The 25,635-nt window shown below is 44.7% G+C and overlaps 1 protein-coding gene across 1 annotated transcript in view; it reads right to left on the bottom strand.

Moving 5' to 3' along the window:
- The window catches only part of GAB3 (GRB2 associated binding protein 3), a 93,468-nt gene that overhangs the window by 62,161 nt on the left and 5,672 nt on the right, over positions 1-25,635 (bottom strand). The window contains exon 2 of the mRNA XM_018044627.1: positions 1,457-1,760. Coding sequence (XP_017900116.1) covers positions 1,457-1,760 — 304 coding nt within the window. The remainder of the gene's footprint in view (positions 1-1,456; positions 1,761-25,635) is intronic.

The raw sequence follows: 25,635 nt of genomic DNA on the forward strand, positions 1-25,635 counted from the left end.
TCATCATCTGCAGTGATTTTGGAGCCCCCCAAAAATAAAGTCTGACGCTGTCTCCACTGTTTCCCCATCTATTCCTCCTCCAAACGAAGGTAGGGGGAGGCTACAGGGAACAAAAGAGGTGATGGGGGATTTGCCCACCCTTCAACTTCAGGCCAGAGCTTTCTGTTTTGTGCCTGGTGCCTTACTCATTTCTGCTCCCCTTGGCATATTGGGAAACATGTTACGTATCTACGTTTTAGCATCACTGCCAAATGAGGAAACAGAAGTCACATACGACATGAAACACAAATATGCATCTAATTACACTGAAGGTAGGGACTAGGCGTGAAGAACGAGCAGCAAGGCTCTGCTGGGTTGCACAGTGTCTTGACAAATTCAGTGCAACTTTGCAAAGACACTGTTGCAGCAAGGGCAACAGACTGCCATTATTTCATTTCCTCTTACTCGAGTGCTCTCAAAGTTCAGCGGTGTAACTGAGTAGCTTCACCTAGTAAGCTTGCCTGCGTCGTGAAAAGAAAAGGACTTCGTTGGCAGGAAGCACACACAGCCTCACGTCTGTCTAGAGAGGGATGCAACTCTGACTCTTCCCCGCCACCTAGTGTTAGAATGTGGTTATTTCCATGGAAGACGATAAAGCACCCAGTTAAGGAGGGAAAGGGTGAAGCAACTGTAGGCCCCAGGATTTAAGGGTAAGGTTGGCCTGCTAGGCTAAGAGGCTAAAAGAAACCAACATTCGAAGTCCATAGTTTGAGGATCAAGGCATGGTGCCAGGGACTCAAAAGCAAAATCCACGAAGGGGAGGGCTCAACAGCAACATCCACGAAGGGGAGGGCTCAACAGCAACATCCACGAAGGGGAGTTAATTGTAACCTAAAGTGCATTATAGCCAGTATATCACATAGAAACGGCAGTGTGTGTGTGTCTGTGTGTGTCTGTGTGTGTGTATGTGTGTCCGTGTGTGTGTGTAAAAGAGAGAGCAAGAGTGGCAGACAAAGAGCCACATGGGTCATTTGCTCCCAGTGCCCCAAAATGGTTCAGAGCAAACTTAGAACTCATTTCCGTTGCAGAGACCTTGAGCCACTTGGACATAAGCGGAAACCTTCCCTGCGTATGACAGGCAGCCTACTTCTGCCTTCTAAAATTTAGCACAGAAAACCTGGAGTTCCTAGAATTTTTTTTAAAGACAGCAATATTTTATATTTCTAGAAAAACCAGCAGCAGCAGTGTGGGGAAAATCAGAGCTGTACAGAATGTTCCCACCCACATTGTGCTTTCAATGCCTGCATGTTCTGATGATGGCAAAGCCACCAGGCGGCTTTGAAGGGACCAAAGTGGCTCCTCACGCTCTGCGGGCAGTGCCCGGGCTTGGCCACCCAGTTCCCCCACCCCCCTGGCACACTTGGGGCCAACACCTTTGCCTCAGCCCCCCCACCCCCCACCCCGAGTTGGCTCTTACCTGTGCTGTCCTCCAGGTGGCTGAGGTTGCAGACCTGACTGATGCTGTGCACCCACACCTGCATCTCTTCCTCCGTCTTGGCCACCAGATAGAATGTGCGAGACGTGGTCTTGACAATAAACACGAAGTGGTTCTGGAATTCCTTGCGAACGAAGCCTGGGCCCGTATGCTTCCAGACGGCGCACTCGCTGAGGTCGATGGCGCGGATAGGCTTGCTGGCACGCTGGCTGCGGTAGTACTCCAGCACGTCGCGGTCGCCACTCAGCCGGCCCCGCCGCAGCACGAACCAGCGCCGGCGCCAGGCCTGCGGGAGAGGCAAGCGGACGTCGGCCTCCATGACAGGAAGCCCCAGAGCCCACTCAGCCTCTTCCACTTTTCCCATCGGCCATCGTGATGCGGGGTAGCCATGGGAGTCACGCCCCCAGGTCGAGTAGAAATATGCACTCATCACAAAGGCATGCAACACAAATTTACGGGCACCCATGCTTAAAAAAAAAATTAGAGACTTCCTTGGTGGTCCAGTGGATAAGACTCTGAGTTCCCAATGTAGGGGACCCAAGTTTGATCCTTACTCTGGGAACTAGATCCCACAAGCCACAACCAAGTGTTCTCATCCCACAACTAAGACTCAGCACAACCAAATAAGAAAAAAGAAAACTTTAATAGTGAAGGGCAGGAAGGAAGCTTTCTTACCCCTATATACCTCAGTCCAGTGCGACCTAACCTAGTCGTTGAACTTATAGAGGATTGCTCAACAAGAAAGGGAAAATCATACTCATTGGTGAGGAGAGCAGGTTATCATTATCTTAAGCTAATGATTGTCTAAATTGTAGCAATGGATGTGAACTCGAGGGAGGGTGGAAGGATCAGAAAATGTGAAGTAAAAGAAAATCAGTACTGTGAAGTAGAGAGATGGATATTGCCAGCAATTCTTTACAGATGTTTTATCATAAAGCAGGAGACACTTCTTCAACCACTTCCTAGGTCAGTATTCCTCCATCAAGGAACTGAGATGCCCTCGGGGACATCTGAAGATAGCCCTGTGCTGCCAGTCAAGAAGGCTGGGGGCATGGAGGGTGCACACTGTCTGGCCTAAAGCGATCCTCTGTGCCCTCTTGAGAAACACCGTAATAGGAAGGAACTTCCCTTAGTGCTATAGGAATCTGGGAAACAGCCAAATCTTGAGGTCAGATGATTAGGCAAAGTTGAGTCCAGACTCAAAAAAGAAAAGAAACCAGAGCTAAAATAGGACAGGCTGCTCCACAGGCTGCTGCAGTGTCATCTGGGCCTGACACATTGAGAAGGCCACTAGCTTTGCTCTGACTAGGGTGGCGGGGAAGGGGGCGGGGAGAGAAGCCCCGTGTGGGGTGTTCTCAGCTCCCTCCCTGCCCAGGGGCTGCAAGATCTGAGACAACAGAGGCGCTGAATGGTGGATATGACCTGCAATCAGGGCTCAGAATGGAAAGCCCCTTTGACGCTGGGCAAGAGGCAGAATCAGAAGGGCGGGGGGCAGAGGCGAGCAGTTACCCCATGTGAGGTTGGGACAGGGAAAAGGAAACAGAACCTGGCAGGTGAGGCCTGGCTAGGGTCTGCCTTTAGGGATGGTGTAAAGAGCTCAGGAGGAAAAGGGGATGACAGAGGATGAGATGGCTGGATGGCATCACCAACTCGATGGATGTGAGTTTGAGTGAACTCTGGGAGTTGGTGATGGACAGGGAGGCCTGGCATGCTGTGATTCATGGGGTTGCAAAGAGTCGGACACGACTGAGCGACTGAACTGAACTTAACTGAACTGAAAGGGCTCAGGAGACATCTGGCCCCTTGGAAGAAGGACGAAGCAGTGTAATTAAGTGCTTGTTTTTAAGATGACAGAAATAACAGCATTTGTGTAGGCTTATGGGAGTGATGGAAGAAGAAGCATTAATGATTAGAGAACTTTCTGTCACAAAAACCTGGGACTGGATAGCGTGGAGCCCCTGACCATGAGAGGAAGCTCCAGCGTCACTGTCAGGATGAGAGAATGCCCTGGGGCACCAGGGGTACCCCAAACTTTCCAAAGGCCACTTTGGTAGGGAAATGTGAAGAGGAACTTTGTTGTACTTCCCAAAAAATGTTTCTAAAAGAGGAAGTCAAAGTGGAGGCTGAAACAAGTTTCAAGTTAATTGCTCTTTGTTTTGTAGAAACCCATTTCTTAGCCTTGAATAACAGTGTTGGTGGGCTGGGGCTGGAGAACACGATTAGGGCTCACCAAGTAGCTGGGGTGCTGAGAGAGGGGGAAGAGATGAAACAGGAAGATTTCAATCCCACGAAGGAGTACTCTGCTAGGAGAAGGATACAGACATTCGTTCAGCAATTATCTGTTGACATCCTAAAAGGCTGGCCAGTGGGCAGACACGGGGGGAATGGAGGTGAACCAGCCATTGAACAGGCCCTGCCACTCAGTCTCATGGGCAACAGAGGAAATGGGCACATGGATAAACAGACAATTGCTGTCAGCAAGATCAGCGCTATGATAAGGGAGAGCTAAGATGCTATGGGCATACCCAAGAGACCTCCTTCAGGAAGATGTGGTGGCCAAGCCGAAAGTAAAGAAGGGCCAAGGATGCAGCCGCATCCAGCACAGTCTGTGTGCGAAACTTACCAGCACACATTCCCTCGAGTTGTTAAATCTCTGCCCAAAACCTGTGATAATACAAAAGCTGAAATGACGCTTTCTTGGAGCATTTTACTAAGTAGGTGGGACCAGGCTTCTAGAAGTGAAAGACGCATGACAAAGACCTTTAAAAAGCAGTCAGCCAGCACTGAAGTGAAGCTCTTCACAGGGACACTGTTCTGCAAGGAACTTATCGAAAGAACTCAGGGGTCAAGGTGAAGACACTCCCACTGGACAAAGATGGAGCAATTCAAGCTTTAATAAATTGTAATAATCACAGTGGCTTGAAATCCATCACATATATTTAAACCTGAAAGTTCATCATGATATTAAAAAAGAAAAAGAATGTGTCATCCTCAGAGCAGGTGAGGGAACCACTTCATGATCTTTTTCACAAATGTATGCTGACTAATAAAGGAAAACCAACGATACAATTAGAATCTCACCATTTTGCTTGCCACAGTGCATTCACAAGCAGCGGTGTTCACCCTCAACAGTTGCTAACTTACAAAGAGGAATAAGCAAATGTGAAAGTTCCACCCACGAAGCTAGACTGTGGGAAATTCTGTGGTCAAAGGCCCAGGTTCTTCATCAGATAAATGACAAGAAAAAGAAGGGCCGAGAGGATCTATGGAGTAAATGAATCTTAAAAGATAAATCAAAAATTTTCTGTGGGCTTATTTTTTATTGAAGTGTAGTTTATTTCTGGTTTTCTGTTAATTTCAGGTGTATGCCACACAGATTCAGTTACACATCTATATATATATATATATCTATTCTTTTTCAGATTTGTTTACATTATAGGTTATTATTAATATAAGATATTGAATATAGTTCCCTATGCTATACAGTAGATCTTTGTTTCTTTTAGGTATAGTAGTCCGGATCTGCTAATCTCAAACTCCTAATTTATCCCTCTCCTGCCCTATCCCCTTTGGTAACCATAAGTTTGTTTTTTATGTCTCTGAGCCTGTTTGTTTTGTAAATAAGTTCATTTGTATCATTTGTTTAGATTCCACATATAAGTGAGGTCATATTATATTTGTCTGTCTTTTTCTGACTTCCTTCACTTACTATGATAATCACTAGGTCCATTCATGTTGCCGCAAATTGCACTGTGGCACTCTTTTTTATGCCTGAGTAGTATTCCTTTGCATTATTGTGTCTAGGGGATGCCCTTTTGAGTAATAAAAAAATTAAAGAATGCAAAGAGATGTGTCTACATGTCAGGATAGTAATCACATATGGGGAACAGGAGAAGGTTGTGGTTCAGATGGGGTACATGATAAGGCTCCAGCAGTGGGTGGCAAAGTTATTTTTCAAGCAGTTGGTGGTTACAAGGGGAGGGTGCGGTCATCTAAGAAAAATTCATAAAGCTATACATTTGCCCTATGTGGTTTGCTATATTTGTGTTTTCTTTGACAATAAAAAGGATTTTAAAACAATTCCTCTGGACAGGGCATGTTCATGGATGTGTTCACTGTGTGCCAGGCATGGGAGCAGCTGCTAGCTCTTCCCGTGGGGAGAGGTTCACATTCACAAGGGCAGGATTGCAAACTCCACAGCAAAACTTTGTCACCTTGAAAGTAACTTGTAAAATGACATGGGATTGTTGGGCCCCGGGGCACCAGGCATTACATCCCCCCCACTGTACCCCACTGGGTCCTGAGGGCTCCTCTAGCTCTGGCCACGAAGGATCTATTTCCCATCAGCCTTTCCTGCCATAGCCACTAAGGTGACTCATTACCACCCTACCAGCATTATCTCCACAACAAAAGCCTGCAACATCCTGTAACATTGTGGAAAAGTGTTTGTGCTCATTTCTCAGATGTGAAAGAGGTGAAACTAAACTCCCCTAGAAAGCTGTGATGGAGATCACAGACCTGTTGATTTGCCTGGAATTGGTTGGGGAATAACCAGATCTAATCCCTCTGATAATGAAAGCTATGTACTGTCTTCAACCATCTTCAATACAACTTGCTGATTCTGTTTACAAACACCTCCTGGTTGGTTTCCTGATAGAAAGGGACCCCCAGGTTAAACAAAGGTGCAAGTGATTGCAAGGCTGAGGCAGGCATTGTGCAGTGGCAGCCTTGGTTATCCAGGGAAGAAGGACTGAGACTTGAATCTGAATTTCCCTGTTATGGACTGAAGTGTCCCCTGCCTCAAAATTCCAGTGTTGAAGTCCTAGTGCTCAGCACCTCAAAAGGTAACCTTATTTGGAGACAGGGTCTTTACAGAGGTAATCCAGTTAAAATAAGGTCTTTGGTGTATCCCTAATGTAATATGACAGGCACATTTATAACAGGGGACACTTGAAGACACAGACATGCATGGAGGAAAGATGATGTGAAGACTCAGGGCACTGACAGCCTCTCCAATCTGAGGAGAAAGGCCAGAAACACACCCTCCCTCATGGCCATCAGGAGGAACCAACTCTCCCCATGCCTGGATCGTGGACTTCTGGCCTCCATGACTGGGAGATGATACATTTCTGTGGCTTAAAACTACCCAGTTTGTGGTACTCTTACAGCAGCCCCTGGAACCTAAGACATTCCCCTACTTTTATTCTACATCTGAACCACGTGGGAGAACTTCCACTTCCAGCCACACTGGTGTGCTTAGCCCTGAACTTGCCCCCACCCACAAAACCAACTAGAAAACTAGCCCAAATATATGAATCCAATGACTTCTGACATTGAGCAACAGTCAGCTGTGGTGTGTAGGAGAAGAGAACAATGTGACTGAGTCTCAGACTCTAGCTTTCTAGCTCACAGCCTGTAAGCCTGTTTCTAACTGATGGTATAGGGAAGGGGCTCCCAACAGACTACGGCAATCTGGCCAAGTTGAGAAAGACAGTTCAGCATTCTGGAGGGTTGAGGTAGCTGGGAATCAGTAGGGAAAGGCGCCAAAGACAAGGGTATTGGGTAAAGAGCTCCTGAAATCCACATGGGAATTCCTTTATGGGACTGTGGCTGAATATTAACACCGCATGTTAAGTTCAGTCATTCAATTGTGTCCGACTCTTTGTGACCCCATGGACTGCAGCACAGCAGGCCTCCCTGTCCTTCACTATCTCCTAGAGCTTGCTCAAACTCATGTCCATCGAATCGGTGATGCCATCCAACTATCTCATCCTCTGTCATCCCCTACTCCTCCCACCTTCAATCTTTCCCAGCATCAGGGACTTTTCCAATGAGTGAGCTCTTCACAACAGGTAGCCAAAGTATTGGAGTTTCAACTTCAGCATCAGTCCTTCCAATGAATATTCAGGACTGATTTCCTTTAAGATATACTGGTTTGTTCTCCTTAAAGTCCAAGGGACTCTCAAGAGTTCTCCAACACCACAGCTCAAAGCATCAATTCTTCGGTGCTCAGCTTTCTTTACGGTCCACCTCTCACATCCATATGTGACTACTGGGAAAACCATAGCTTTGACCAGACGGACCTTTGTAGGCAAAGTAATGTCTCTGCCTTTTAATATGCTGTCTAGGTTGGTCATAGCTTTTCTTCCAAGGAGCATGGGTCTTTTAATTTCATGGCTGTAGTCACCATCTGCAGTGATTTTGGAGCATAAAAAAATAAAGTCTCTCACTGTTTCCATTGTTTCCCCATCTATTTGTCATGAAATGATGGGCCCTGATGCCATGATCTTTGTTTTTTGAGTGTTGAGTTTTAAGCCAGCTATTTCACTCTCCTCTTTCACTTCCATCAAGAGGCTCTTTAGTTCCTCTTCGCTTTCTGCCATAAGGGTGGTGTCATCTGTGTTTCTGAGGTTATTGATATTTCTCCTGACAATTTTGATTCCAGCTTGTGCTTCATCCAGCCCTGGCATTTCGCATGATGTACTCTGCATATAAGTTAAATAAACAGGGTGACAGTGTCAGCCTCCTTTCCCAGTTTGGAACTAGTCCATTGTTCCATGTCTGGTTCTAACTGTTGCTTCTTAACCTGCATATAGATTTCTCAGGAGGCAGGTAAGGTAGTCTGGTATTCCCATCTCCTGAGGAATTTTCCACAGTTTGTTGTGATCCACACAGTCAAAGGCTTTAGTGTAGTCAATGAAGCAGAAGTAGATGTTTTTCTGGAATTCTCTTACTTTTTCAATGATCCCATGGCTGTTGGCAATTTGATCTCTGGTTCCTCTGCCTTTTCTAAATCCAGCTTGAATATCTGGAAGTTCTCAGTTCATGACCTGTTGAAACCTGGCTTGGAGAACTTTGAGCATTACTTTGCTAGTGTGTGAGCTGAGTGCAACTTGTACATTCTTTGGCATTGTCTTTCTTTGCGATTGGAATGAAAACTGAGCTTTTCCAATCCTGTGGCCACTGCTGAGTTTTCTAAATTTGCTGGCATACTGAGTGCAGCACTTTCACAGCATCATCTTTTAGGATTTGAAACAACTCAGCTGGAATTCCATCACCTCCACTAGCTTTGTTCATAGTGATGCTTCCTATGGCCCAGATGACTTCTCACTCCAGGATGTCTTGCTCTAGGTGAGTGTGAGTGATCACACCATCATGATTATCTGGGTCGTGAAGATTTTTTTGTACAGTTCTTCTGTGTATTTTTGCCACCTCTTCTTAATATCTTCTGCTTCTGTTCGGTCCATACTGTTCCTGTCCTTTATTGTGCCAATCTTTGCATGAAATGTTCCCTTGGTATCTCTGATTTTCTTGAAGAGATCTCTAGATTTTCCAGTTCTATTGTTTTCCTCTATTTCTTTGCATTGATCACTGAGGAAGGCTTCTTTTTAATCTCTCCATGCTATGTTTTGGAACTCTGCATTCAGATGGGTATATCTTTCCTTTTCTCCTTTGCCTTTAGCTTCTCTTCTTTTCTCAGCTATTTGTAAGGCCTCCTCAGACAACCATTTTGCCTTTTTGCATTTCTTTTTCTTGAGATGGTCTTGATCACTGCCTCCTGTATAATATCATGAACCTCCATCCATAGTTCTTCAAATACTCTGTCTATCAAATCTAATCTCTTGAATCTCATTGTCACTTCCACTGAAGGGATTTCATTTAGGTCATACCTGAATGGACTAGTGATTTTCCCTACTTTCTTCAATTTAAGCCTGAATTTTGATATAAGGTGTTGATGATCTGAGTCACAGCTTCCAGTCTTGTTTTTACTGACTCTATAGAGCTTCATCTTTGGCTGCAAAGAATATAATCAGTCTGATTTCGGTATTGACCATCTGGTCATGTTCATGTGTAGAGTCTTCTCTTGTGTTGTTGAAAGAGAGTGTTTGCTATGACTAGTGGATTCTCTTGGCAAACTCTGTTAGCTTTTGCTCTGCTTCATTTTGTACTCCAAGGCCAAACTTGCCTGTTACTCCAGATATCGCTTGAATTCCTATTTTTGCATTCAAATCCCTGATGATGAAAAGGACATCTTTTTTGGTGTTAGTTCCAGAAGGTCTTGTAGGTCTTCATAGAACCATTCAATTTCAGCTTTTTCAGCATTAGTGGTTGGGGCATAGACTAGGATTACTGGGATATTGAAAGATTTGCCTTGGAAATGAAGAGAGATCATTCTGTCATTTTTGAGATTGTGTCCAAGTACTACATTTCAGACTCTTTTGTTGCCTATGAGGGCTACTCCATTTCTTCTAAGGGATTCCTGCCTACAGTAGTAGATATAATGGTCATCTGAGTTAAATTCACCCATCTCAGTCCATTTTAGTTCACTGATTCTTAAAATGTCGGTTCACTCTTGCCATCTCCTGTTTGACCACTTCCAATTTACCTTGATTCATGGACCTAACATTCCAGGTTGCTATGCAATATTGTTCTTTACAGCATCAGACTTTACTTCCATCACCAGTGACATCCATAACTGGGCATTGTTTTTACTTTGGCCCCACCTCTTCATTCTTTCTGGAGTTATTTCTCCACTCTTCTCCAGTTGCATATTGGGCACCTACCAACCTGGGGATTTCATCTTTCAGTGTCCTATCTTTTTGCCTTTTCATACTCTTCATGGGGTTCTCAAGGCAGGAATACTGAAGTGGTTTGCCTTTCCCTTCTCCAGTGGACCACATTTTGTCAGAACTCTCCACCATGACCCATCTCTCTTGTATTGCCCTACATGTTATGGCTCATAGTTTCATTGAGTTAGACAAGGTTGTTGGACTGCAAGGAGATCCAACCAGTCCATTCTGAAGGAGATCAACCCTGGGATTTCTTTGGAAGGAATGATGCTAAAGCTGAAACTCCAGTACTTTGGCCACCTCATGCGAAGAGTTGACTCATTGGAAAAGACTCTGATGCTGGGAGGGATTGGGGACAGGAGGAGAAGGGGATGACAGAGGATGAGACGGCTGGATGGCATCACGGACTTGATGGACGTGAGTCTGAGTGAACTCTGGGAGATGGTGATGGACAGGGAGGCTTGGTGTGCTGCGATTCATGGGGTCACAAAGAGTTGGACGCGACTGAGCGACTGAACTGAACTGAACTGTGGTCCCTGTGATCAGTATGGTTAGTTTTCTGCGATTATGATTTTCATTCTATTTGCCCTCTGATGGATAAGGATAAGAGGCTTATGGAAGCTTCCTGATGGGAGAGACTAACTGTGGGGGAAACTGGGTCTTATTCTCATGGGTGGAGCCATGCTCAGTAAATCTTTAATCCAATTTTCTGTTGATAGGCAGGGCTGTGTTCCCTCCCTGTTGTTTGGCCTGAGGTCAAACTATGATGGGGTAATGAAGGTAATTTTGACTTCCTTAAAAAGGACTTGTGCATTGTTGTATTCAGTGCTGCTGACCCTGCAGCAGGCCACTGTCGACCCATGCCTCCACCAGAGACTCCTGGACACTCACAGGCAAGTCTGGTTCAGTGTTTTGTGGGGACACTGCTCCTTTCTCCTGGCTCCTGGTGAACACAAGGTTTTATTTGTGCCCTCCAAGCGTCTCCCAGTCCTGTGGAAGTTATGTGATCAAATCCCACTGGCTTCCAAAGTCAAATTCCCTGCAGGTTCTCAGTCCCTTTGCTGGATACCCAGGTTGGGAAATCTGTTGTAGATCCTAGAACTTTCTTAACAGTGCCAGAATTTCGTTGGTATAATTATTCAATCCATGAGGTGAATCCAAAAACAGTTACTGGACACCCAGAAACTGATCAACTACCAGAGCTCACACAGGGCTGGGACAGCTTCAGACCAGCTAGGATGGAGAAACCTGAAACATTCAGGAGAGACTTAGTGTCAGGCCTCAGTATAGGTTCATCTCAACCTGCCCTGAGAAAGTTTAAGAAGAAGACTTAGAGTGACCATACCAATGTTTATGTTACTGAATTGACTGCCAAACAAAACTCAAAAAACTTTTTAAAGGAAGACAAGAAAACCCAGACACTCAACAATATAATATTTATGATGTAAAGCCTCCTCCAAATTACTAGAGCTGCAAAAAAAAGCTGGAAACTGTGTCTCATATTAGGTGAAAATCAGTCAATAGAGAACTAAAAATGACAGGGATGATGGAATAAGCAGACAATATTTTTAAAACAGCTCTTACAGTGTTTGACATTTAAAGGAAAACATGTACATATGAGAAGAGAGATAGAAGATACAGACAACGCATGTAAGAATTAAAGATTTTAAAATTTAAAAAATAAAAAACTAAAAATAAATAAATAAAATGAAAAAAAAAAGAAGATACAGACAAGAACAAAATGGAACTTGTAAAGGTACAAATACAATATCTAAAATGAAAAATACACTGGATGTACAGAACAATATCTTAGACCTAAGAGAAGTGCTCAGTGAACTGGAAGCACATTTTTAGCACTTTCCTGGGAAGAAGTGAATAGACTCCCAAGTTCAGTTCAGTTCAGTTCAGTCGCTCAGTCATGTCCAACTCTTTGTGACCCCATGAATTGCAGCACGCCAGGCCTCCCTGTCCATCACCAACTCCCGGAGTTCACTCAGACTCACGTCCATCAGGTCAGTGATGCCATCCAGCCATCTCATCCTCTGTCATCCCCTTCTCCTCCTGCCCCCAACCCCTCCCAGCATCAGAGTCTTTTCCAATGAGTCAACTCTTCGCATCAGGTGGCCAAAGTACTGGAGTTCCAGCTTTAGCATCATTCCTTCCAAAGAACACTCAGGGCTGATCTCCTTTAGAATGGACTGGTTGGATCTCCTTGCAGTACAAGGGACTCTCAAAAGTCTTCTCCAACACCACACTTCAAAAGCATCAATTCTTTGGCACTCAGCTTTCTTCACAGTCCAACTTTCACATCCATACGTGACCACAGGAAAAACCATAGCCTTAACAAGATGGACCTTTGTTGACAAAGTAATGTCTCTGCTTTTGAATATGCTATCTAGGTTGGTCATAACTTTCTTTCCAAGGAGTAAGCGTCTTTTAATTTCATGGCTGCAATCACCATCTGCAGTGATTTTGGAGCCCCCCAAAATTAAGTCTGATACTGTTTCCACTGTTTCCACATCTATTTGCCATGAAGTGATGGGACCAGATGCCATGATCTTTGTTTTCTGAATGTTGAGCTTTAGGCCAACTTTTTCACTCTCCTCTTTCACTTTCATCAAGAGGCTTTTTAGTTCCTCTTCACTTTCTGCCATAAGGGTGGTATCATCTGCATATCTGAGGTTATTGATATTTCTCCTGGCAATCTTGATTCCAGCTTGTGCTTCTTCCAGCCCAGCGTTTCTCATGATGTACTCTGCATATAAGTTAAATAAGCAGGGTGACAATATACAGCCTTGACGTACTCCTTTTCCTATTTGGAACCCAGTCTGTTGTTCCATGTCTAGGATCTGCTAAAAACACACATTCCTGGATCTCACATCCGGGGTGGTTAGGAGTCCAAGGCCATCTCATGAAACTCCTCAAAGTCACCTGCTTCTAGCTCAGAGAACGCGTATTACCAACCAAACAGAATAAATCAATCTCTGAACCACAGTCTCAAGATGCACTGTTTCAACACTGAATGTCTATCCTTTTATCAGTTGTGAACCATTTAGAGAACATGATGAAATTCATGCACCTTCTCTCATCAGAAACATGCATGTGTGCATACTTGCAAATGCACACACACACACAGACACACATTCACGCACTGTTCGGGATGGCCTTCCTTCATTTAATTGCCATGCTTTCCCTCACTGGCCTCACCTAGTAGCATTTCTCAGAGAGACCCTTGTTTCACTCTTCACATCCAAACTGTGTGCATGGCCTGCTGACTGTACTTTCACCTCTCCATGTTACCCTGCTACAGCTGCCCTGGTCCTAGGCCCCCCAGAAATTCATTCTCGACACAGAACTCAACGGTCTTTAAAAAACATCAATCCACTCATGTGGCTCCCTCGATTTGCCCTTTCCAAAGGCCCTGTAAACCTTATAATAATATCCACCCCCTTGAACCTGGCCCGGAGCCTCCCCCTGGACCTAGCCCTACCCTCCTCTTCCTCTTTAGCTCCACCACTCTCAGGTTCTTTCACACTGTTCTTTCTGCTGTTTCTGAACAGGTCAAATCTCATTCCCACCTTGGGGCCTTTGCCCTCCCTGGTCCTTCTTCTCAATATAGTCTTTCACCAGATTATCTGCATGCCTGTCATTCAGATCTCAGTTTCCCATTGCTGAAACCATAACTTAATTGTCATCATCTCAGAGCAACCTTCTCTGATCATTCAAGGCCAAGTGGCTGCACATCACTTTACACCTTAGTTCCAAACACACTACTTTCAATACCTACGATTTCTCTTTCCTATCTATCTGTTTGAGGATGGGTGTCTGGCTCCCATGTCAATCCCCAGTCCCCTACAGAGGCCTTGTTGTCTTGATTACTGCATTAACCTCTGCTACGTGTCACAGAAGAGTTGCTCATACTTGCTGAGTTAATGAATTTCATACATGATTTCAGGGTGCCCTGGACCTAGGTTTAAAACACTAGTCTTGAGAAACATGACTAGCTTTGTGGTTTCATAACAAACCTCATCGCCAGGATTCATTCATCACCTATTTATGTGCAAGGAACTGGAGTTGTGATGGGGAATCATACAGACAAGGTCTCAGCAGTCAGGCAAGGTGCGGTCAGAGCCTTTTAACTCAAATACAGCAAATGCTCCACATTTGGAGCATTTGCAAATGCAACACACAGATATGGCAGTGTGTTGTTCAAGAGTAAATTGGGGTGTCAGCTATACATGCCTAACATGAGCTTTTCTCAGCTAATAAAAGAAGCTCTGGAGGCTGAGATTACCATAGACAAAAGTTCAAAGTCTGAGCACTTTATTCCTGCACTCGATTCTATTTGCACAATGAAATAAACCTGGTTGAGTTAGAGCAAGCTTCACTTCTGAAACTCCAGAATTCACTCCAATAAAATTGAAGTGGCCTGTCTGGATTGTATCCATTGTTGAAAGACACTGAAATGAACGGAGAAACATCCTGCGAGTCTCTGAGGCTGTAAAGAGACACCTTTGATTTAAACTGCTTTTCTGGCCAAAGTGATTACTGTCCCTTTGTTTCAGCGGAATTGGCCCCCTGCCCCCTCTGCAGCGGTGAAATCCCAAAGCTATGAAATCATTTCCTCTGCATGTGCACAGGACCGGTCAGCAAGCTGCCTGCATCGCCTGGCTTTCCAACCCAGGCTGAAGGAATGAAACCTCCATCGACCTGCACTTTGAGCTGTGGGTTTGTATCCTCCACTATCCCTGCCATCTGAGCCAGAGCAGTTTTCAACTCCAGCTGCTCAAGGAACTGCTTGGGCTTCCCCCCCGCCTTGGACCCGTGGATGGGCTCCATGCTGCCTGCCCTGACCCGAAGTGTCCAGAGCTCCGGGATCTGGGACTCAGACTCCAAAATCTGAATCTGTTTTGATTACTTATACATGTTGGGCTTCTGAGCTGCTCTCACACGGGCCTTATCTGTCATGCTGCAGGAGGTACCTCGATTAGAGGGGGACACACAGAAAGATGCTGCCAAGGATCTGTGGGTGGCAAGGCCCTGTTCTAGTGGGCAGAGTTCAACATTTCTCACCACTACACGTAAAGAGAGGTACACAGTTGGAAGGGGAACTCATTTGAGGTGCACGAGAAGTTATGTGCAAAAGAAAGGAACTCTAGGAACCAAGACCTGGCCAATGACCATCAGCTGGTCTCCAACTCGCCCTGGGACTCTGGCTTATGCCCACTCTAGCCCATGTGCTCTGTGATGGCAGGACCCTCCTCTGTCTCAGTCCCTGAAGTACTTCCAGCATCTTTAATAGTCTTAGTCTACAACACACAATCAGTGCATCATGCTGGACCAGGTGATGACTCAGGAGATAGCTGGCTGGAAAAGCTTAAAAGGAGGAATCCTTGTGTTGGAAGAGATCTTTCTGTTTCTTCCAGTTGTGGTCACTGGAATCTATGTGTTATGATGAAACCACAGTGAAACACACAGACATGTATACACACACAGATGCACCCAGGTCTATGAAGTGAAACCTACAGCAGCTCCTGTTTCTTTACAGTCTCCTGGGGATGGAGGTTTCTAAATCAGTTGACAAAAAGATGTTCAATGCAAAAAAAGTCAAGAATGTACAGAAAAGGAAACCTACAAGAAGTGGGGCACATCAAAAGCACAAAATAAGATGCTTGATTTCAATCATTGCATCCAGGGGAACCATACTCAATGGGCTGGTGAAAACACATTTATGCAATGGGCTGGGTACAGGGGAGGCAGAGAAGAGCAGGTGCTCAAAGTCCCCTGAGTGGAACAAGGGCCAACAAGCTTTCAGTGATGGCATTTCCTTCTAAGTTTGTCAGCTTGTATGTATAATCCTGTGAAGTGGTCAAGGCAGCTAATTTTCCAGAAAAAAGAAGCTGGTCCTCAGAGAGATGGAGGGTCTTGTTCATAGCCCTCCCTTTCAAGGACACGGCTCTATGTAATCGAAGAGACTGAATTCCAGTTAGTTGAAATTAAAGAAGAGAGAAAATAGAGCCACAGTTGGAGGAGGGTACATGCCTACTTGCATTGGTTGATGACCCAGGAATGCATCTATTCCAACATGAAGATTCCTCCTACTAACCCTTCACCAGCTGCTCCTGGTCCCCTGGCACTTCAGTGGGAGGGATTTGGGTGGAACCAGGGTGATGGAGCACATTACCCTCAAGGTCACATGTTAGACTGCTTTCCGCAGACTGTCCTGTCATGTGGAACCGTCAAAGCCATTTCCCTTGATCTAGCTCTGGAGTGGACTCTTCTCTGGAGTCCAGAAGAGGAAACAGGACTAAGACATGCTCTTGACTGCCTTTTCATTTCTTTCTTCTCCATTTTCATTTCCTTCATTTCTATCTTTCCTCATCCCCATTTTTCTGACTGGAACAAGTTTCTCTTTGCATTGTGTGACTATTTACAGAGACTTAGTAAATGTTAGTGAGTGTTTTCCAAACCTAACAACTGTATCCCTGACTGCTCTGTGTAAGGCCCTGGGAATCTTGGAAATGCTCCCAGACCCCGAGATGAAAGAAAGCTTTTGGTAACAGCTTGGAGGCTTTCAGTAGCTTCCCAAGCCCGGCTCCTTTAAGCCCAGCTCCCAGTTTCTTCCCAGTGGTTTCACCTTGAAAACATTCAGGAAGTTTGGGGCGCGGTTATGTGTTGCAGAAGGTGAACATCATCGAAGAAACAAAGTCCTGGTTAATGTTCTATTTTCTGCCGTGCTTTACTCAAGGGGGCCCCAGTCTCCGCCTTCTACTTCCTCGCCAAGGGGGCCCACAAAAGCCAGGGAACCCGAGGGCGGGGGGTCGGGAATTTCCAGGAGCAGGTTAAGGCTCCTCTCAGCCCTGGCTCAGTACCACCAGCCCAGGGATTACTGTGACCCTTCAGCCTGATGGGCCTGTAACCTTCTGCCTGCCACTACACAGAGCCGGGACTTGTCGCAGGCGTGGAATAACTTCCTGTGATTGTCCTGGAGACGGTCTGGCCCACGAGATCCGCTTCCAGGGCTTGTCAACAGAGGCAGAGGAGTCCTGGATCTCTGCCGTGTGGACGGAGACACCCCTGCATTTAAGGAGGAAGACAGGGCAGGGCTCTTGCTAGGCTGTGAGCTCCTGAAATACATGGGATTGTGGAAAGCATTTGGAAATTTTGGTGTCTTGTGTTATTAGCTGTAAGACAGTTGAGGTCTAATGTGCAGGAAAATCTCTCTAAAATGTCCCCCCCGGCTCCTGGTGCCGAGAGTGAGCTCAGTCCATCTTGTTGAGTCAGTTGATGAATCTCTAGCTCATTTCACCTGTAATCAAAATAAGTTCTGCCTGAATTAACTATTTAAATAAGGACATATTTAAATTTAACTGTTTAAATAAGGACATATTTAAATGTAACCGTTTAAATAAGGACATATTTAAATTTAACTGTTTAAATGAGGACATATTTAAATTTAAATAATTGAATAAGGACACACTTAAATATTTAAATAAAGATTATATTTAAATTTAAATATGTAAATTAGGCCTGGTTTAAATTTACATATTTAAATAAGGAACTGTTTGGATTTGAATATTGAAATAAGGAAATAACAGGTCTGAAAAAATAGAGGTGGACATTGACCTAACACCAGCCTCTGAGAATGCTTTCTAAAAACAGGACATGACAGCCTGAGGCTACAGAGAAAAACCACGCCGCACATTCATTCCTCAAAAGTTAAGATGTTGATGCTGTGAACAGGCACGCCACCCATGACTCAGTTGCCAGAGCACAGGGGGGCAACAGAAAGAGGGTGGTAGGCAGGAGACGGGTCCTAGCTGGTAGGCTGCTAACAGCCCCAGAGGGATAGTTACAGGGCAACTCATCCACTCAAAACACTGTTCTGGCTGCAGGAAGTTGCCAAATCCACCTCCCAGCCTCTGGTCAGCACAAAACTGTGACTCAAGTTGCTCCAGACAGGAACCCAGAGGATGCCACTGTTGACTGAAGGTCTTGTCTAGGCCTGGGAGGAGCTGGGCTCGCAGAGGGCACCTGCCTGCAGACTTGTCCCAGGTACCTAGAGAGGAAAGGAATAACCTGGCTTTCAACTGGGTTAAAGACTTGCTGGCATATACATCGATAACAAGAAGAACCCTTCACTGTTCACAGTTCAAGGCCAATCCTCTGGGCCTCCTTCTTGCTGGAACCCAGGGTATTTCTGGATCCTGGGCACACATGTGCCAATCAAGATGTGGTCACATTTTGGGGGTGAAGTGATAAGCAGCGGTCTCAAGCGAGCACCTCAAGCCACTGCCCGCTGCCTCTGGCTTCAGTTCTGTTCCCCACAGGGTCCCTCTGGGCTCCTGACATCTGAGAATCCAGGTGGAGCTCATGCCACTGTGAAGGATTTTTCACAGGCATCCTTCAGAAATCTTTCTCCTATTTTGTGAAAACTGTACCTTTCCAGGGGTAGATAAGAGGTCTAACTAATCTAAGGTCTATTCCATGAGTTGGTTAGATTTTCCTGCTCTATTTTAGACTCAAAAAAAACACTTTTTCTTTCATATTGGGTTTTAGCTGATTAACAATGTTGTAATAGATACGGGTGAACAGTTCAAGGACTCAGCCATCCATATACATGTATCCATTCTCCCCCAAACTCCCCTCCCATCCAGGCTGCCATAGAACATTGAGCAGATTTCCCTGTGCTGTCCAAGCAGGTCTTTGTTGGTTCTCCATTTTAAAAATAGCTGTGTGTACATGGATTTTTGGACTCTGATGAGTTTCACAGAGGGGAATTATATAAACATGTGTTCAGAAATGTCACTTTCTTCCTCAGAAATCTCTTTGAATGCTCTGGCAGTCACACCAGTTCAAGGCAAAACAGCACCTTGTTGTTTAAATGTGTATTTGGCTGGTGTCTCACAGGGCTTTATTTCTTATGTGTCATAACCCTTTGTAGACCTTTTTTACTTGCCCATTTTCCCACTGCCATGCTGATCTTTCCCTAATGACTGACAAAGATTATTCACAGAAGTCATGGGTATAAACTCATCTGCCTTATACATTTGTATTGTTTTTGAAGCATCAGTGCCTAAAATCATGCTTGGCATACAGGAGATGCTCAGTAAATATTTGTTGAAGGGCTGAAGAAATGAATGAAGAGAAATGTTTTATTCTCAAATAGCAAAAAATCTGTCTTTTCCTTCATCATTTTTCTAACATATTTAGACAGGTTTTCCCCACCTCCAGATCAGATTGAGATCTGACAACATTCTTTTGTAGAAACTGTATTTCATTGTCTTCCACTTAAATGCAACACATCTGGAATTTGTTTGCCATGTCTCTATGAAGTGAGATTGATCTATATTTTTATGAATTTGTTATCAAGGTTATGAAGAAGTTTGCATCTTTTCTGTGCCTGAATAGTTTAAAGAGTATGAGAGTGAGCTGTTCTTTAAAGCTCAAAAGCTCTCCAATATTAAAACATTTGAAGTCAAGCATCTGTCTCAGAAGTAATTATCTGTTTCTTTCATATTTACTTTATACTATTGACCAGAACAACATTTTAGGGTGTAACACTGTGAAGAGCGGTGCTCCTTTCCGGCAAGGCCATGTGAGAGTTCTCCTCTGCTGTGAAAATTTGGGTGGAGTTAAATTACAGTTTAAACTTCAGTTTAATTTCTAAGTTACACCACGCACAGGGCCTAAGACCCCAAACCACGGATTTCTTGTCAGCCCTGAAAGCCACAATGTAACAGACTTGCTTCTTGTGAAATAGGAACTAGTGGTGATGAACTGAAACAGCCACCGAAAAGGAGGCCTGAGATGGGACAACAAAGCAGCCCACAAGAAAACCTAGCTGGGGTGTAGCTCTAAGGCAGGCATGGTTCTGACGTGGAAAGAAGGCAGAGGAAACTGAGTTACCAGTGCTGCGGGATGCATTGTGAGACTCTTGACTGGAGGGAGACAGACAAGAACAGAGGGAGCTCCATGCCAGAAGGAACCGGACTTTGATCCCTGACAGGAAACAGCGGATTATAAAAAAAGTATTTTTTGCCATTTTCTTTCCACCTTTTATGTTGAACTAGTACAAGAATATCATTGCCAGATGTCAAGCAAGCCAGCATCATCTGCTTCGGCTCTGTCCCTACAGTCAACAGTCAACTGGCTGCCAGACTGACCGTTACAATGCACGTCCAGTCACATGGTTTCTATGCTCAGAACCCACATAAGGTCTTCCTTCCTCACTGAGAGGAAAAGTCCCAGGCCTCTTCTTAGACCCTCTAAGACCTGACACCAGCCCCCTCACCCTCTCCCATCACCTCTCTAACCCCAACTGCTCTTTGCTCACTCCCTGGGTTCCAGCCCAGCTCATTGCTCCTGGAACATTCCAGGTGTGTTCCTGTCAGAGGTTCTCTGTGTTGAGTCCTTCATCTCCTGTGTAAGCAGTGGGGCATTTGAATTCCCCGACCCTTGCGGATGCCTAAAGTCGAAGCCAAAAGGTGTCTAGCCGCCAAGAGCAATCCCTCAAACAGGACCTGCAGGTGTTAAGTCACGAAAAGACAACCAGATATGATTCCCTTCCGTGTGGAAGTAGATGAATACTGCCTCCGAAGGCCAGGAACTCTGTTGAGATTTGGGATGGATTCATGATATGAGGCTCTCAGAAAATAAAGATGTATGTGAGTATTGACCTGTTACAATCGAGAGCTAGGTGGTCCATAATCACGGATGTGAATCAGAAACCAGCTTCGAATGAAAAAAAAAAAAGTGGGGGGGGTGACAATGGCCTGATTCCTCCACTCTCACTCCAGGTTCTGAGCACAGGGGAACTTCTAATTGGAGAAGGACCTGTGCAGAGACAGTTAGCTGGGCTTTTCCTTTGAAGACATCATCCAAGCAGCTCATCAACAGCAACAAGCCAAACTCCTCGAAAGGCCCCTCTGGGCCTTATTCTGATACCATTTTGCCACTAGGCCATATCTCCTTCTCTGTTAGGCCCAGGTCTGGAGGTGGGTGTCACTTCATTCTTGCAAATCACTGAAATGCTTCCCTCTTTGTTGCCTTCAGCAACCAGGTCCTCCATCTCCCCATCCTCTTCCCTCTCAGCGGTCCTGACACATTCCCTGTGACTCTGTGACTCCAAGTGGTTGTGTTCAGTTGTGTCCAACTCTTTGTGACACCCTGGACTATAGCCTACCCGGCTCCTTGGTCCATGGGATTCTTCAGGCAAGAATCGTGGCATGGGTTGCCATTTCCTCCTTCAGGGGGATTTTCCCCACCCAGGGACCGAACCCACATACGCCACACTGGCGTGTGGACTTTTTACCACTGAGCCCACCCGGGACACTCTCAAACTCAAAGACCTGCCCCCAAACAAAGGTCTGTGGTCCCATACTCCCTCCTGCATGGCCTCTATGATATAATCAGGACTCCAAAGATCTGGACAGATTGGCCTTAAGGCTCCACAGTGATCAGAAAGGGGAAATTTACCAGAAAGAAAGGAAAGGTCCAGTCCCTAGGACCTGACAAAGCAAAACATCAACAGCACATGTAGAGGCTAGAAGAGAGAGAGAGAGAGCTCAGCAAAAGCACAGAGGAAAATGTGGTTCCCTCGACAGGAAGCCGGCATGAGTCAGCAGTGTGGTGGCCGCCAGCCCTGAGCCAGGGGGACCTGCAGCCTCCAGCAGGGGAAGGGGCGCCTGGCTCCTCTCGGCCTGAGGCTTTGATCCCAGGAGTGCACTCTGTCCTGGGAACAGCTCAGAAGAGGCAGGTCTGTGGCCCGAGAATATGGAAGGATCAGCAGCATCCACCGGCCATACTCAGATGCCTGAGAGGAACCCAAGTCAGTGAGAGCAAGTGTGTGTTCCACGTAATCTCACCAGGTAACAACAATGGGCAGACTGTCCAGTCGGAGCTGTCACACACCTCTTTGGGAAGAGTGTTATATAACCAGTTTCCTGTTGGTAAAGTGTCCAAACAACACGTGATCGCTCAAAAAACGTGGCCAGTGTGTCATGAGATCACCGCTGATACACTTGCCAGTCACTGAAGTTTACAGAACTGCACTATGGCCCAGCTTGCCAACCGCCCTGCTCAACAACCTATCTCTCCTGAAAGTTTTCATTAAGCAGTCGACACCTGACATTGGTTATTTCTCTAGAATTATTCACATATTCTTACTTTCTGCTGCACTCCTACAAATAGCCTTTCTGTTCCAGTTTCCCTTCCAGCTGGTCTCCCCTGCCAGTTCAACCTCAAGATCGCTGCTGCAGACCCCAACACAGTCGGTGAGCCCTCTAATTAAATCCTCATCGAGTAATAGTTCCCTGATCCCAATGTGCCCAGTACTCCAATGAGGTGTCTGCTTCTCAATGTGCAAAAGGCTGACCAACTCCAAGACTTAAATTGTTGGGCGAAGCAGGTCTGGGAAACTCGACTCTCTTCTAGCTTACATGCGTGGGTTGAGATCCTCCAGAACCAACCTGAGTCTAATGCTGCAAGGTGTCTAGTGATTCCACCAGGTCTTCTACGTGAAACCATGACCACATTTAGGAGAGACTGGACCCAGAGCATTGGAATGGGACACTTGACGGCATTGAGCTGCTTCTACGCACTCTAATCTCCCCAGTGCCACTGGAAGGGCCACCAAGGAGTCAAGTCCTCAAGAAAGAAGGTTCCAGTCACCTCACCAGGCAAAAACAACTTTATCAGCTAAAGAAAGAAAGTGAAGTCACGCAGTCATGTCCAACTCTTAGTGACCCCATGAACTGTAGCCCACCAGGCTCCTCCATCCATGGAATTTTCTAGGCAAGAGTACTGGAGTGGGTGCCCATTTCCTTCTCCAGGGGATCTTCCCAACCCAGGGATCCAACCCAGGTCTCCCACATTGCAGGCAGACATTTTACCATCTGAGCCACCATCAAAGCCCAGCTAAGGCATGGTCTTTCTCCTTTCTCCTCCCTACTATTTTCTGTAGGGTTTGCTGGTAGTGGTGAACTCCAGCTCAGTGGCCTCACTCAGCCTGTCAGACACCCGCTCTCTTTGACACGAGAGGGAAGGAGCAGGTAGGCAGTAGTGACAGCGGGTTTCTCACTAGAACTAGCTCTGAGTTGTGGTTTGGGGTGTTTTTTCCTGGCTGTTTAACCTCAAAACTGGTTCTCCAGCCCTCTCAGCATGTCTGCCAGAGACCCAATATCATTCTGATAAGCTCTTTTTCTGCTGAAATCAGTCAGGATCAGCTTCTGGTGCTTGCAAAGTAAAACCTTGACTGGTACCACATCTACAAGGAGTATGTGGTCTGTCCAAGTTTCCTCATTTCTAAAATGCACTTAAATTGAATGAAGGAATAATAAATAGAAAAGGAGAAATTACAGAGCTATAAAAATTAAAAAGTAGAACTAATAGTAAGCAAGACACTGATTCAGTGCCAAAACAAAACTCAGTAAGACAGAACACATCAAGTAACCTAACCAACAGGGGAAAAAGGAACAGAGCCCAAACTCACAATGACAAGAAAGCAATACCTCTGGGAAGAGGAAAAACAAATTGTAAAAATCATAATATTTTATAAAATTATATGTGATGAATTTGATGGCCAGAATGAAACAGATACTTTTCCAGGAAGAGTATAATTTACATAACTGACTCAGGGAAAGATAGACTAAACAAATCAATTTCCATAAAAGAAACAGAGTTGACAAAGATCTAAACACACCAAAAAAGCACCAGATATAGCTTAGAGGGGGATTCTGCCAAAATTGTAAAAGGCTGTTAATTCCAACTCCACTTAAAAATATTCTAGAATATGGCAAACTTCCAAATTTTTGTATGAGCCAAGTATAACATTTATGCCAAAATCTGCTAAAGACTGTACAGAAATAAATAAAGCCAAATTTAAAGCCAAAGACCAGTGTCTCTCTCATGAATATTGGTACAAATACACAATATAAAATATTTGGTTGGCCAAAAAGTTTGCTCAGGGTTTCCGGCCAAACCAATATTAGTATGAATAATCCAACAACACAATAAAATTATACCTTGTCCAGCTGGTACTTTTTCCAGAAATGTAAAAGTGGTTTAATATTAGATGATCTATTAATAGAATTCATTGCTTTGCCAGATTTAATGAAAAAGTCATATGACCATCACTAGAAAAACTGAAAAACTTCTTAATAAAATCCAAAAATGACTTTTGATGAAAGAAAAAACTGATTAATACAGGAATTGTGGAATATTTCACTAACATGAAGAAAATATATTCTCCTAGCCCCAAAGTCAATATATTCCTTTTTTAACAAACAGCTTTATTGAAGTATAATTGACACACAAAGAACTGTACATAACTAACATGTACAATTTGATGAGTTTGGCATATGTAGACACCTGTGAAACCATCACCACAAGGTAATCGATCCATTACCTCCCAAAGTTTCCCTGTGTTCCTTTGTGTGTGTGTGTGAATGTGTGTACACTAAGAACACGTACATGAGACCTAACCTTCTCACAACTTTTAAGTGCATAATACAGTATTGTTGGCTATAACCATTATGCTGTACAGTCAATCTCTAGAAACAACTTATCTTGTATAATTGAGACTTTATACTCAGGTGATTCAGATGGTAAAGAATCTGCCTGCAGTGCAGGAGACCTGGGCTTGATCCCTGGGTCAGGAAGATCCCCTGGAGAAGGGCATGGCAACCCACTCCAGTATTTTTGCCTGGAGAATTCCATGGACAGAGGAGCCTGGCAGGCTACAGTATGTGGGGTCATAAAAGAGTCAGACACAGCTAACACTTTATACCAAGAGGGGCCAGCAATCCCACTTCTTGATATATGTTCAAAAGAATTCAAATCAGGATCTCAAAGAGATATCTATGCTTACATGTTCATCAGAACATTGTTTACAATAGCCAAGGCACAGAAACAATCTAAGTATATTCACTGATGGATGCATGGCTAAAGAAAATGTGCTATTTCCATAAAATGGAATATTACTCAGCCTTTAAAAAGTAGGGAATCTTGCCATCTGTGACAACATGGATAAACCTGGAGGACATTATGCTAAGTGAGATAAGTCAAGCACAGAAGAACAAATACTGCATGATTCCACTTTTAAGAAAAGGTCCCTAAAATAGTCAAACTCTTAGATGCAGAGAGTATGATGGTGGCTCCCAGGGAACAGGGGTAAAAGGAAATGAGGATTTGTTGTTCAATTGGTATAAGGTTCCAGTATCTTTCTTAATAGAAAAACACTGATCTTGACTTGCTTATTTTATTTTTTTGGCTGCACTGTAGATCAAAATAGGCTTGCCCATTGTCAATACTACTTTTTCACATTGGGGTGTTACCCAACACATTTGGACAAAATGGAAAAAAATGAGATACATAAGAATTGAAAACAGAAGTGGTAAAATTCTATTTTGGATGACATGACTGTCTACATAGGACATCCTCAAAGAAAAATCAACTGAAAAACTACTACAAAAAAAATATGATAAATCAAAGGTAAGAGGATAGAATATTAATATGTTGAAATTATATTGGACCAAATTTTGTGCATTTCCAGCTGAACCTGGCCCCACCTGCCTTCCAAGCCTGGCTACT

Source organism: Capra hircus, unplaced genomic scaffold, assembly GCF_001704415.2.
Source record: "Capra hircus breed San Clemente unplaced genomic scaffold, ASM170441v1, whole genome shotgun sequence".
Lineage (NCBI taxonomy): Eukaryota > Metazoa > Chordata > Mammalia > Artiodactyla > Bovidae > Capra > Capra hircus.